The following is a 14,879-nucleotide window of genomic DNA, read 5'->3' as shown; positions in this document are numbered from 1 at the left end:
GATTTGGACAAAAGCACAAAAGCTATTGTAGCGGGAAACTGGTAGAGAATCCCTTTGTCTGAATCAAAGAGGGTAACAATCAATAATGGACCTGGCAAAGCTGGAACAATTCAGATGTGCTCTTTTTGCGCTTGAAACAATAATTCAATAGCACTGAGTACTCTCATATCCTAACCAGCAGGCGTACATTACAGAGAGAGAAACTCCCATGCATAGGACACAGTGAACCAACCTGCTTGTCCCCTTCTTCTGTCTTACCGGGTGAGTTCTTGAAGAGTACCTGACTCTGTAGCCACTATGAGCATTGTTTGGCTCCTAGGTCCGCATTGCGTCTCATGCATTATATGCCCCTCCTTATTGTTGATCTCAGACTCGAATCGATTGTTCTCTTTGCTTTCAAAATCCGAAATGAGGCCCCCTGAGCCTAAGTTCCCTCCTAAGGGTATCAAAATACAACGGCTTTACTCGGTGCGAAAAATGCTATACATAAACACATTGATTCTAAGTCCGCCTATTCTACTCCCCTCCGACCACATCGCTATTCCGTGTCACCAGAAGACCTGGCTACAAAGCTTTTGGGAGCATGTCCAAGTTTGAAATATCCCGGTTGAAGGCCCTGGTAGATCTGCTTGGGGTCATAGTTTGAAGCAATGTGCCGCAAGCGAGCCGCGTTGGCATCTCCGTAGCCAGCAACCACATCCTGGAATTTACTTCCATAATTCATGTAGATAAAGCCGTTGCTAATTCCCATGGTCTGCGCTTTCTCAAGCACGGTTTCCCAGTAGCTGTTGATAAATTGATAGACCGTGTCATCGTCCGCCTCGTCGTCCCACCAGCAAGCGATTTGTAGCAAATGGACTGGGCCCTTGGAAGGATCAAGACCTAATGCGTTTCCGCCGAATTTGGACATCTTTTTCAAAATTGGCTCTGTCAGGGCATGGTAGATGAGTACGGGGAGTATGCCCGTCACATTCGCGACTTGTGGTAAGGCCGTGAAAAACTCCTCAACCGTCCATAGAGCAAACTCTTCATTTAGCTGTGTTGCAATTGGCCAATATACCTCGCGATGGCCAATTTGATTGCTGGCTTCAACGTCCTTGCAATACTGGACCAAACTTTTGGATGTCGTTGTATCCGAGACAGCAGGGATATCCCTGTATTGTTTGAAGATGTCAGGGTCGGCAACATCTTTAGCATATGTCAGTTCAGCTGATGCGATTTTCGTTCCCTGATAGTCTAGGAAAGCCAGCCATTGCTGGGCATTCCCATCTTTTGGTGCGTCGTTGACAACATTCACAAACGCATTAATGACTTCTGGGAACTGGTCCTGAACAAATGATCTAGCTCCCCCTCTCATCATTGTGTATGGAATCGTGTAGAGATTAAACTTGGTAACCAGACCAAAGTTGTTGCCGCCTCCTCGGAGGGCCCAGTATAAATCAGAATGCTCGGTCTCGCTGGCAGTGACAATAGCGCCACTCGCAGTGACGACCTAGGGGTTGTTGGTCAGCAGGACTTCACCATTTAGTATCACAAGTTTTTACCTCGAAACTTTGCACATTATCGAGAGCCCAGCCATACAGATTGGAGTGGAATGAAATTCCACCTCCGAGAATGAAACCTCCAACGCCGATACTAGAGGCGCGGCCGCCCACAGCAGCCAAGCCATGAGGTTCAAGATTCTCATACACTTGGCCCCAAAGATTGCCTGGTCCAATAGAAACCACTGACTTGTCTTCATTCAGTGTGATCTCATTCATATCTTTGAACCAGATGCTGATTCCGCCGGGGATATTCGAAGCACCCTCAAAAGCTGCATGTCCGCCACTTCTGGCTGCAAATTGGCAGTCAGTAAGACGAGCTAGTAGCACGATAATGCTGACATCCTTGCTTGATGATGGCTGGATCACGCATCGTGGTGCGACTGTCCCTTGTTGGGTCGACCAAAATGAATCGGTGAAGTTTTTGTATGGTAGTGTATCCTGGCTGGAGACTTTCCCAAGTCCAAGTACATGGATCAAGCTGCCACACTGGGCAATGTTAGTTGATTATTGGGTAAGGTCCAATTTCACTCACGGCAATTGAGCATCGCTCCTTGGTTGACGATTCTTTCATGCTCAGTGCTGAAATTTCCGAAAGACCAACACCGAGGTCGTTAAGGGCGGCGCTGACATCGAAGTTGTCAGACTCAAATGGGAGTTGATCTTTCTCTGAGAGAGCTATGCTCCCTATAGCGAACAGCCCGAGCAATTTCCACCACATACTGGACTAGGTTATAGCTTATAGCCAGAACAGGTCGGGAAGGTGTAGGAAGAAAGTCGAAATGATTCTAACATGGATCTTCGGCTGGGGCAAAGCTGGCATCGTCTTGCTTTTTAGTGGTCAAGGCCTTGTTCTCAGCGAATCCTGGTCCATATGCACGGCTTGCTGTCAGATTGCGAGATTTAGCGTATGCCATTGGTTAGATCGTATGGTCAGCTCGTATATGTAAACGCGACCGTTTGCTGAAATCAGCTTGGACGCTTGTAAGCACTAGTCACACAGGCTAGAGCCGGCGAGTATCGTAGTTTGCCCGGCCAAAGTCTGACTGACTTATGAAAGTGCGGTCAGAGAAGGAGGCGGGTGGTTTAATTTGCAGGGTTACATCAAGTAGACTGAGCTGCTGATGTCTGACGCGTTACGGGTGATCGCACGTAGGGAGCGCATATATGTTGATTGGATGAGGCTTGCGAAAGATTTAATATCTAACATCAGTCTAGGGATGAAGTAAAACTGCATTGAATCTTTGTTTGGGTATTTGTGTCTTGGCTGTGAGTAGAAAGGAAGTGAAAGGCGATTGTTTACAAGTTCAAAGTCGTGACTGGTCTTGGCGCCCCTAAACAAATATGCGTGATAGAGCTTGTAAAATATTTATTTTAATGCATTTCTCTAACCACACTGTTGTTTATTTTATTTATTGGCTACTGTAGGTACCAATTTGGTGTATTTGCAAGGCTGACTGCTTTTCAGCCAGGTGCAATGGATGCCAGAGTAAGATATATAAAACCTCCAACAGCCTCACAAGATACATAGCCAGCACCTAAAACTACATGTCCAGATTAATAAATTGGCCTTTATCAGTGTTAATAAATAGGATGAATATGATTTGATTTATAGAACTACTGTACGGCGTCTTTTCTATTGGTGGTTTTGTAAAAGAACTTTTTGACTGGGTTCAAGTCATAGGCATCGATGGTGGACCTAATACCACGCTTAATAGGTGGATGATTAGGGTAAAGCCATCAAATTTTCATTGCGTATCGGTGCTAGGGAAGTTTCTGCAGCTATAAAGCTTTTACTTGTAATGTGCCACAATGACTGTTACTGATTGTCTTAGAGAGCGAGAACCTGCACATGCCCCAATCACCGGTGCCAATGTAGCCACTGAGCTAACCTAGCAATACTTAAACTTCTATGCCTTTAATCTGGCATCAAAAAAGAGAGTGTAACTATACCCAACCCCCAACCCGGAACTCCCACAACGGTAGACCTTGAACCGCCGTTTACCGAGATGTCACAGTAGAAAGTCAATGCAGCGTAGCAGATATGGCATACATAGTAAGTCACGAGTCCATTTTGCTTTGACCTTGACTAGACCATGTGGTCGAAAGAAGGGTGACGGAGGTCTCATCCCTTGCGTTCTTGCAACCCTGTAGTGTTTGTCCGTGCGGCGCCCTGGGCACCTGCGAGCATGCCTCGCCCAGGAGGATTTCAATTTCTCCTGGAGATCCCTCAATCTTTCTACTGAAGTCGCAAAAATGTGACGTAGTGAGTGGTTCTGTTGAACGCTCTGACCATGTACTGTAACGTGGTTCTGCAACCGAGTCTCCTTCCTTAATCGCAGATACTGTTTGATTGCATTATTGACAGAAAATCGGAAGCGCAGATTGAACTGTCAATTTCAAAAGTAGCTCTGTCCTTTTCGGAGTGATAGTACCGTTATGGAGGTTCGCTATGCATAAAAAAAAACGTGGACGCGTCCTGTGGAGCGAAGAACAGGACCTTTGGTAAATGAGAAATATAAGCAATTATACGGCAAGAGAAAGCAATTTGGAAATCCGGGTAGAAGTTAATTGCGAGGAGTACTGCTCGGTGGAGGTAATTGATATGAACAATATCTCTCTTGGCAAGCACACTGGTAAGGATGGCACCGAAGCTCATAGTCTATTTTCAGTTTCTAAATATAGAGATTATTCAATAGATAAAATAGCTCAATCTTAGGTTATCGATCCTCGGGTCAAGCCTTTTTACACAGAATGCAGATTAAATGGCTGTCTTATCCCGGTCCTATAAAGCTTTCTATCTGGACCTGAATTTGACAGTTCCCCAAGAAACCAGAGCTTAGGATTTCTGATTCTCAAGGGAATGGAATGTGAATGAAGATTACCCCTTTCCAATTGATAAATAGTGATAAGGCTATAGATGATCTGCTCCTGTCCCTCCCCCTTCATTTGAGGTTCATTTTGGAGTGGAATGCATACGCACCTCCCCCAGCTTCCATCACCATTGGAAACAAACAGCCGTAGATTTGAAACTGCCCGGGGAACACTTCTTGCTTTTGTAATTTTATATGCCGTCTAAATCGTGGTGTTCATGTGTATAAGGTCGTGAGTTTCACAATCCACAAAGGCTAGGCAATATAGTTTAGGGCTGCTGAGAGCGACCCCAAACGGTGATAACACCCGGTAGTAATGCAAAGAGACAAAACAAGAAAAATAAACAGTCCGATTCGGAGCACGTAGGTACCTACTGGGTAATTGGGTGGTGAAAGTGACATTCCATAGCCAGGGAAGGAATCCTCATTCCACAACACCCGGCATGCCAAACCGCCTCGATTCTCACTGGCAGCCTTCCCTCTTCTGCTTCTTCTCTTGGGGACTGTCTGGAAAATCGTCTTTCGTTCGCCGTCCGCCGTTCGCCGTTTCGCTGCGCTGTTGCCATTTCGAGATGCATTAATCAGTCACTTGTCACTCTTTTCACTTTCCAGAGACTGCCGACCCCCATCGTTTCATAAAAGCTTCCGTTTTTGACACTTTCAGTGTTGATGTATCTTGTTGCGTCTCGTGCGTTACGGCAATACCGTTGTTCTCGTCCCAGCTAACCATATATGATATAGACAACTAATCCTAGCAAGATACCTACTGACAAGTCGCCATCACGTCTCACACCAACACAATGGATCAAATAATGCTGGATGTTAATGACCCTCATAGGAGGCGTCAGCCCCTGACAGATGTGTCCAGCCGCATCAACCACTCCAAATCACCTAAATCAGAGACGCCGTGCGTCACAATAGAGGAGACAGAACAGCTGAAGACCCCTGACAGGATGTCTTTCTTGATGAATCCCACGCCACAGACCAACAAAGAGAACCAACGACTGTCTGTAGCCACTGATATTCAGCCTGGCTCGGCCCGAAGCTCAGTGATGTCTGCAGCCTCTCTGCTGTCGAATAAAGGGAAGAGAAAGACACATGTTGGGCCATGGCATCTTGGAAAAGACCTGGGCAAAGGTGCCACTGGTCGCGTCAGATTCGCCAAGCACGCTGTCACCGGCAATACCGCTGCTATCAAGATCGTTTCGAAGAAATCAGCTGCCATGGTTCAGAGTGAAAGTATTGCAGCAATGGATCGAAACGCGAGTCGATTCATGGGGAACTCCACCACCCGACAGATGCCCTGTGGGATTGAGCGCGAGGTAGTTATCATGAAGCTGATTGAACATCCTAATGTGATCAGCCTATATGACGTTTGGGAGAACCGAGGAGAACTGTTCGTACTCGCTATGTTTATCATGGCCAATCAGCTAACATGAGATAGGTACCTTGTCCTCGAGTACGTTGAGGGAGGTGAATTGTTCGACTACGTTTCCAACAACGGACCTCTCCCCGAGGAAGAAGCTGTTCGACTGTTCCGCCAGATAATCGCCGCCCTTGGGTATTGCCACCGATTCAATATCTGCCATCGTGATTTGAAGCCCGAGAACATCCTTCTCGATGGGAACCACAATATTAAGCTTGCTGACTTCGGAATGGCTGCCCTTCAGCCTGCCGGTCACTGGTTGAACACTTCATGTGGTAGCCCTCACTACGCAGCACCAGAGATTATCTATGGACGAAAGTACCGTGGTGACAAGGCTGACATGTGGAGCTGTGGTATCATTCTCTATGCTCTCTTGACTGGTTATCTGCCTTTCGATGGAGGTGACCTTGGAAATACCTTGCGTCTGGTAAAGAAGGGAGACTACATTATTCCTCCGGAGTTGAGTGACGAGGCAGCCGATCTGATCCAACGCATCTTGCAAAAGCGACCGGAGGATCGAATCTCTATGCAGAATATCTGGCTGCATCCTCTTTTGACAAAATATGAAAAGCTGCACAATGCGATGGTCAACCACTATGTTGGGCCTCCACCCCCCTTGTCCGTCAAGGACTGCGGACCGACATTGTCCTGTCAACAAGACATTGACCTGGATATCCTGCGAAATCTCCAGACTCTGTGGCACGATGTGAAGGCTGAAGACCTTATTCAGCGTCTGTTGTGTATCGAGTATGTGACCCATCCTTCTCATCCAAACATTTTCCAGCTAACCACGATCAAGGCCTACCCATGAAAGGATGTTCTACAATGCCTTGGTCAAATTCAGAGATGAGCAATTGGAGAACTACCAAGGGCAGCCCCTTGAGTACTCAGCGAGTGACTATCATCACATCGCTCGCCCTGGGGGTAGAGCTCGCCGAGGCCGTAGCCAGTCTGGTCAAGGGAACTCCAAGCGCCGTGCTCAGCACACTCCCGTCAAGGAATTCCCTCGGCGAATGAGCTCTTTCAAAGAACCCATGTCCTCTGGGACCACAGAGAGCTATGATCCATACCGATCACCGAAGCATGCGCTAGCATCGGAGCCACAGTATGCTCAAATCACCATCCACCGGCCACCCACTGAGGGCGAATCCTCACTGGTGGTGAAGCCTCCCCCCTCAATTGCAGAAGTTGAGGAAGAGCAACTGGAGGACGCGGATGAACCCGAAGGGTCACCATTCACCATCCTTCAAAAGCGAAAGCACAAGCCCAGCTCCATGAAATCTTTCCACTCTTCCCGAGTACCGCATTCCAGTTCTCGTGTCCGTGGATTGACACCACACTCTGCCAGCTACCGCCGAAATGTCTCTTTCCGCCACGCGCGCAATCGCTCAAATAGCTCCGCAACAAAGCCCAAGCGCAGAAAGACAGCAGCACCTACTCAGCAGAATGAGATTAAGCGGTCACCTAGCACATGTAGCTTACAAATCATGGCAGATGTTGCCGATCTACCTAATATGCCGAGCAGCCCACCTCTACCAGCTCAGCCAACTGTGGTTCGATCGCATGGTCCACAGGTGAAAAGCTTGCGCCATGTGCGCAAGCTTCGGGATTCGGACTACACTTGGAAAGAAGATACGAGAAAAGTGTCACATGAACTCAGTCAAATCTGCGAGGAGGCATTCAATGGCAGCTCCGTTTCAACCATCCGCACTGCTAGCGCTGGTTCCGGGTATGAGACTCCAGCGACTCCCGTGTCGATGGTGACCCCAGAGAACCGTCCAGTATCTGCTACTAAGCCGGTCTCCAAAACACCCAAAGATGCACCACGATCATACAGTATCAAGGAGCTCACAGAGACTCGCCGCAGGCTGGTTGAGCAAAGCCAGGGAAGAAAGGACAGCACAACTACCCACATAACCGGCGTACTGAACCATTTCGATCGCTTGATTGAAGAATACGAAGCTGTGAATGCTACTCGAAAAGAACCGGAAGAGGTCTCCTTCCATGATCCCTTCGTGTCTGCTCCACACGATGTTTCTCTGCCCGTTATCAGCGAAGAACTCGCCAGGCCTACTGGCGCGAGCGATATTAGCCCTCGGCGCAAGCTAAAGCCCCGAACTTCGGCTGCTACGTACCAGAGTGGCGATGTCAAGACCACAATCCGTATGGTGCCTCACAGCTCCTTCCGCTCCATGGAAGAAGTCAAGCCTTTGACCATCCGCAAGAAGAAGTCTGACAAGCCTTTGTCATCGGATGTTCATGACTTTGCCAACAGCCCGCCGTCGGCTGCCAATCGGAACTTCTCTACTGGCTCGAGACAGGCTCCTCCTGCGTTTGGTTTTGGCAGTTTGGCACCCATTGAGGAAGTACCTCTATCCCCCAAAAGGAACAACACACGCGGGGAAGGCAAGAAATGGTCATGGTTCAAGCACCGCTCCCAGTGCTCGGATACTCCACCGGCTCTGCCACCCAAGGACTCTCACCCGATCTTTCCCAGCGGAGGCACAACAGTACACAAGCCCATTACTCTGGAGCCAACCCCCGCTCCTATCGAGAGCACTCAACGGGTTCCCACCCGCAAGACATCTATGGATCGTTTTACCGGTGGTATCTTCAAAAAGCTTATGCCTAAGAAATCTACTAAGAACATGCAAGAAACTTGTAATGGTGAGTACATTACTACAGACATCCCAACTTCCCAATCTGACCAACGTACAGAGCAAGAGACCGAAAAGCCAGCCACATCTCCTCAGGACAAACGTCAATCTTCCATAGTTTCCAACGGAATGCCTGACACCGACAGCTCCTTTGACGCTGATGACCACCAACACCCCTTCCGCAACAAGCGTCGCTCGGTCGCTAATCACAACTGGTTTGCACGGGTTTTCCAGATCAAGCCTGCGAGCCGAGTGATTGCTCTCAACTGCTCGAAGCAAAAAGGCCGCAGAGAGCTATACAAGCTCCTTCGTGAATGGCGAGACTATGGCATGGAGGATGTGTGGCTCGACAAGTCCAACAGCGTCGTTCACGGTCGTGTCAGCGAAGCAAACTGTGAGTCTTTCTGTTTCCACTTCTTTATCCGTAGCACTCACCATATGCCAGTCCTGCGTCTACGGGAAGTCGAATTCACTGCCGAGTTCTATACCGTTCTCGAACATGGTCTGGAAGGCAATCTCGGCGTGGCCCGTTTCAAGCAAGAGCGTGGTGCCGCCTCATCTTTCAACCAGGTCGTCGAAGCTGTGGAGAATACCCTCAAGCGCCGAGGTATGACCGTCGAGGATCCTGTTCGCGCAAAGAAGATGACCCAAGTTCTGGACTCTATCCCCAACCATAAACAAGCACATGATCGATCCCATTAATATGCCTTCCTTTCCAAACCCTCTGTTTATCAGCCACCCTGTCAACCAGCTATTGCCTTTCACTTTCAACGTCACGCTCGTCAACACCCTAGCGTTTTAGCACTGCAAAAGCTCATTCCCTGCATCTCTTTGCCTTACACCTTCCACGCTCATTTCACATCGCATTGCAAGACCAAGAATCCATCTCAAGGCAGGTCTTGCTTGTCGCTTCCATAGTCTCTATTTCAATTTCCTTTCTTTTTGCTTGTGATCCCACTTTTCTTTTTGTTACGTATCTAGTTCTGTTGGTCTTACTGATTTTCTTAATCATCTCAATTCCAGCATAGTCACTTCTTGCTTCCTTCCCTTGCTTCTTGTATCTAAGACACTGGACTAGTAATGCATAATGCTTGAGAGGAGGATAGCTCGGTGGCACCCGGCTTAGCCCCAACCAACCCTCTTTCTCCTTCTCTGTAACAAAAAGAACGTGACAACTACAATGAAAGTTGTGGATCAAAGCCTTACTTGCATGTAGTAGATAATTCAATTCAATAGCTATAGCAGCCATCCCAAGCACTTTCCAACTGCAACACCTTGCGGCAACGAATTCTACGCATCCTTAGAAGTTAGGGCTTGTCACGTGGCTGTCCTTTCTAACGACGAGCCCAGGCGTATGGTTTGGCTACACAGATGCAGGCGCAGCTGCAGATCTTCCGCAATCTAGACAAAACCACGCAGTACACATTCTCCACTAATGGACATGTATTGAATGCGACACTCGAGTTTCATTATGCAGCCAAGGATACCTGCTGCCTCCCTCGCAGGATGCAGCAAGCCACACAGTCCAGTCTAATCCCGAAGCCAGGGCCAAAGCTAGAGCCATTGAGCTCATGTAACTTTCCATTCTCAACGAGAAAAGAACGATTAATAGACGAGCAAGGAATTGCACGAAAAAAATAATACCCAGATGTAAGACGCGCTAAGGGAAGAACTCCTAAGATCCGAGATTCGAGATCCGAGTCGGACTCGAAAGCGAATAGAAGACGTATCAATATCGATATAAGTCGCATAATGGAATTTCATCAGAAAGCGCTCAGGGACACAGGTCCAAACGATAGAAACATGGAACACGTAGCGGTAACAGTAGTAGCGGAACAAGAGCGGGTAAGAAACATGCAATAACTGAATAGCAGAAAGATTGATCAGACAGCCTCCCGGATATAACTATAAGCAGACATTTAATAGACGGAAAATGAAAAGACAGTCAAGAGTAAGGGAAAGAGAAACAGAAAAAAAGAGAGAAAGAAATACTCAGAAAAGAAAAAAGGATCAGAACAGGCCCAATGCAAAATCACAATCAAGGGAGAAATGATGACACAGCCGACCCCGGTCTTCTAGCCGCTCGCGCGAAGAAACAGATGGCCAGACATACATCCTCAAACAGACGAATGCCTTCCCGATGTAAGATAGATAGGGGAAAAAAAAGCAAAAAAGCCGACAATAGTGCAAGTGCGAAAACGCGAATGGAAACCGAACGCATGCAAAGATTTCAAATAGCCACCCGAAATTGGAAAAAACGCGATTCATGTTTTGTCACACTGGAAATGCATGCCAAGATGACGGAGAGAGGGTTAATTCGGAATTCGAGTTGAACGGCATGCGAGCATCCAGGGGGAAAGCCAAACATGAGATCGAAACCCCTCGCAGACCCAATTGGATCTGCAATTAATCAGATATCGAAGTCGATAATGATGGAAGAAAAAAGAAATAAAAAAGAAATATAGAAATAAAAATTCGTAGGCCAATAATACCAGAGCCCAAGAATCTGGAAGTCTCGGTATCAAGTTCTCAGGTTGCTCGTGAAGCTCGTGGGTTCGCGTACGGTGGTCTCATAACGGATCGGAGAGTGACGTTGCTGCTGCGTTCAATCGTCCTGCGTGCTCGGAATCGTCTGGAATGTATCTCGAGTATCCCCTTGCTCCGATTGTCTCATTAGATCGGGAAAGCTCGGGTTCCATTTTCGAATATGGATCGTCAAGCTCAAATGTCCGACAAAACCACCGATGTTTCCTTTCAATTCCAAACACTCAACACCTGGCTCTCAGACCGTGTGGCCAGCACACGATCTCATTCCATTGAACACTATTTCCCCACCGCTCTCGTAATCGCATTCTTTGCGCCCTAGTTTCCTAGAATTGATCGCGTAGAAATGACTATTGCGGGCCGCGGCGGTTCAGTGCATTGAGCATGTCGCTGTCGGTGCTGGATCGGCCCTGGGAATCACCGGGATTGAGCATATCGCGCACATTCAATCCGCCTCGCTGCGAGCCACCAGGTGTAGAGGTAGGAGGTGGGGTCACACCGCCTGGCTGAGGGGTTGCGCTGGACTGAGGGGGAGCACTGCTCGGAGGGGCAGCCGAGTGAGTTGTCACAGGTGCCTGGTGAGGCTGCATGGGTGGGAAGGGTGATCCGTGCGGCGAGGACGAGTGGCGGGCATCATATGCATAGGCCGACTGCGGTGAAGTGCGTCGATCGTGCACCGGTGGAGGGGGATAGTTGTAAGGGCTCGGCGTGGTGTGAGTTTGGTATCCGGGCGCGGAGCCAGCGGGAGTCACGGGTGCCAAATTGGTAGGATCAGGGTACTCGAATCCTCCGTTCGAGCCTCGGCGGTGTCGCTGTGGCATCATTAGATCAGGCCCTTCTTCTCGCGCTAGATAGGGAATGGTGGCCTTACCGGATCGGGCATACCTGACGCAAGGGGCGGCGGGGCACCATCGATGGGGGGTCGTCCGTTCTGATAGTACATCCCTTGGGGGGGCGGAAGGGTGGTCTCGGGGCCCTGCGGCTGCTGCTGAGGTGGCAGTGGCTGCCCGTGGGCGCCGTACAGGACAGGTTGTCGTCCCCCTACACCGGGTGCCGGTCCATTTCGTAGATGAGGGTAGGCGGCGTGCGCGGGCACAAAGGCCTGGGTTTGCGACGAGACTGGGGTGAACATGCAATCTTGGTTGAATCGAACACAGTTGCTGCACCGTCCATCTGCTGAGGTGTCGAATCCAGAGCAACGAATCTAGGTTGGAATCAGCGCGCGATCATTTCCCTAAACAACCCAATCCTCCATACCTTCCGACGCCGACAGTATCGGCATGCAATGGCGGTTCGCTGGCGAGGAGCTGCTGCTTGGTAAGGGCCTTGAGGTGCTGGAGGGGGCGCATAAGGATCTCCACGGTAGGCACCAGGCGGCGGAGGCAGGCGGTAGGGATCTTGTCCGTGAATGGCCGCCATGTTGGGTGGAGGCGGATACTGTGAAGTTGGATACGGCGCCTGATATCCTGGATACTGGTAGGCAGGAGGCGCGTATTGAGGCGGGTACGGATAGGGACGTTGTTGTTCGTCTGGTGGAGGATAAGAGGTCGGGGGATACTTTTTCTTTAATCAGCACAAAAGCACAAAAGCCCGGTCAGCACATCACGTACATAGGGAGCCTGCTCGTCCTGATTCCAGCGGGGATCCTGACGATTCGGATCCTCCCGCTTGTCGTTGGGGCCCGACATGGTTGAAAGAGAAGGTGAGTACAGGGATGAAAGGGGGATATTCACTCGGGCAAAGCGAGCATAGCGCGTTCCCAGGGGGGTGGGGGAAACCAGAATAGGCAAGAGGAAAAAGGAAATAAGGTGGAAAAGAAGAAAAGAAGAAAAAAAGAAAAAGAAAAGAGCCTCGGCGATTATGACGTGAGCAAGAATTATAAGAAAGGGAATTTTTTGATTGGAAAAAGCCCAAAAAAGCCAGGGATTTTAGAAGTGGAGACGGGAGGCGCCAGTACCCAGCCTGACAGTACCGTGTATAGTGTGTATGCAGTGTACAGTATGAGGTGAATAACTGTGGGTAATTAATGAACCATGGTTCTCTTAGAGTACCAGTCTTCGGTGAGGAACCCGAGAACGGCCACCGCTTCTTTCTCGCGTAACCATGGACCGCCTCGGACCGTAGTCGCACAACCGCATCCGGCCCCGCGATACATGGGCTCGGGTCGGGGCGTCTGCATGTATATCAGGTTTTGTCTAGTTTTGATTTGAGAAATCAAGCGGTGAATGTCCCTCGGGTGTGGCGATCAGACTTCAGCTGAAGGAGTGGGGTTCAGTTGGGCGACTCGCCACTCATTTCCGATACGAAATCCCATGCCGAAGCAAAAGAGCGGAGCCAGTAAGGAAAAAGGAATCCAGGCAGAAGAGGGGGTGGAGTGCCCTAAGTTCCCAGGGCTGTAGCACTGGATCCGGAAAGCCCATAAGCCAAGGTAACCTGCATTAGCGCAGCGCTGACAGGGGGCGGGTTCCTAGGAGCCACAACCACGTTGTACGGGATTTAGTGGACCGTCGCCAATCCCGAGGTCTTCGTACTGAATACAGTAACAATACTCTCGGGGTTGTCCCACGGGCCGCTCCGGCCTTCCCGCCGATCTATGCATGGCCATCTGGTATGTGACCATACCACTCGTATTTTATGGGCAGTGTGGCAGTGTGGCAGTGTAAAGTTTTGGCGTCTCCTGCAGTGGCATGTTAGCCCTACAGTATGACTTTCGTTTTCATAGTACACATTTAGTACACGGAGTACATCCCTGCACCCCTACAAGGGTATACACTAATTTCACGCTACTGTACACTACCCTTTCAGGCCACGTTTTTCGAACCCAATCGAGTGCATTGCCGTCCGCGTCTTTCCGCTCCCCACTCTCTGGCGTGGCCGGCTCAGCTTGACTTAGCTCTCTTAGCGTACCCTCTCCGAAATCTCCAGACCCACTCGATCCAAAGCTGCTGGCCACTCGATGCCGTTTGTCCTGGGGACGCGCTAGTCTTCCTCAAAACTAGGAAAGGACTGAGCGCCTGTTTTGAAGGACCCAACGCTATTTCCGACCGGGTCATTTCTGAGACTTTTGTTCTTTTTTGTTACTTGGTCTCATTTATTTAATTTTTTCCGACTTGATGCTCTAGGTAATTCCTCTCTTTCTTTTTGGGAATTTCATCGTGAGGCCATACCCCTCCTTTACCCACACGGGAGCGCGTCTATCAGCAGGGATGGAGACGGGTCGGGCACTAATAGGCGCAGCCCGCATGCCTCTACGGTCACGGGAACAGCCTATGTAAAAGGTCTGTGCTAGTCAGGATCTGACGTGGCGAGGAAAATATTATTAATAAAAAAAATAAAAAAAAATTCTAAAACCTGGAGGGTTTCTGCACCGAGCCGGAATGAGGCAGTGCTTGAGTCGGTGTACACGAACCGGTTGAACGGCGTGCAGGTCGTGTGATGAGAGATGCCTGATGACTACCTGATCCTGGGCTACTGTATGCAATGAGACTCGTTATTAGCCGAGCCTAGAAACTTTATTTTCTACCTTTGTTGTTCTGCTTTCCCTCTGAGGGTGGTTTGTTGTATGCACGTAGTTCACCTAGTGAATGTCTCCCATTGGTGCTCATTCCGGTCGGTGCCTCGTCACACAGGTGGCACCAGGCTGTGCTGCAGCTGGGCCTTGCCAACTCTATTCGGAGGCACCATTCGGGAGACAAAGCGAGTCGATCTCACCTTGCTTTTTATGGACGCTGCTCGGCAACTGGTCGCTCGGGACCTTGCGTGGAGCTAGTGACATTTTTGACACATTAGATCTATCGGAGGCTTAATTGCAGTACTTCTTTTTGCTTTTTTGGGTGTT

At 49.4% G+C, this 14,879-nt stretch overlaps 3 protein-coding genes across 3 annotated transcripts; 1 reads left to right on the top strand and 2 right to left on the bottom strand.

Moving 5' to 3' along the window:
* Positions 1 to 538: 538 nt before the first annotated feature.
* Positions 539 to 2,458, bottom strand: PENARI_c027G01123 (FAD-binding oxidoreductase; the record flags this gene model as incomplete). The annotated part of the gene is made up of 4 exons (XM_022636034.1): positions 539 to 1,492; positions 1,545 to 2,030; positions 2,077 to 2,228; positions 2,335 to 2,458. The coding sequence occupies 4 exons, from the start codon at positions 2,456 to 2,458 to the stop codon at positions 539 to 541; spliced, it is 1,716 nt and encodes a 571-aa protein (XP_022484002.1).
* Positions 2,459 to 5,214: 2,756 nt separating this feature from the next.
* On the top strand, positions 5,215 to 9,199 carry PENARI_c027G01475 (uncharacterized protein; the record flags this gene model as incomplete). Its single annotated transcript, XM_022636037.1, has 3 exons — positions 5,215 to 5,810; positions 5,859 to 6,587; positions 6,640 to 9,199. 3 exons carry the CDS (start codon positions 5,215 to 5,217, stop codon positions 9,197 to 9,199), a joined length of 3,885 nt encoding a protein of 1,294 aa, XP_022484104.1.
* Positions 9,200 to 11,391: 2,192 nt separating this feature from the next.
* PENARI_c027G08005 (Zn(II)2Cys6 transcription factor domain-containing protein) lies at positions 11,392 to 12,729 on the bottom strand (the record flags this gene model as incomplete). The annotated part of the gene is made up of 4 exons (XM_022636100.1): positions 11,392 to 11,853; positions 11,913 to 12,245; positions 12,299 to 12,598; positions 12,652 to 12,729. The coding sequence occupies 4 exons, from the start codon at positions 12,727 to 12,729 to the stop codon at positions 11,392 to 11,394; spliced, it is 1,173 nt and encodes a 390-aa protein (XP_022484015.1).
* Positions 12,730 to 14,879: the final 2,150 nt, after the last annotated feature.

This window comes from Penicillium arizonense, assembly GCF_001773325.1.
Source record: "Penicillium arizonense strain CBS 141311 chromosome Unknown PENARI_contig027, whole genome shotgun sequence".
NCBI classification, from domain to species: domain Eukaryota; kingdom Fungi; phylum Ascomycota; class Eurotiomycetes; order Eurotiales; family Aspergillaceae; genus Penicillium; species Penicillium arizonense.
Note: the sequence above shows the minus strand (reverse complement) of the source record. Positions and strands in the feature narration are given on the sequence as shown.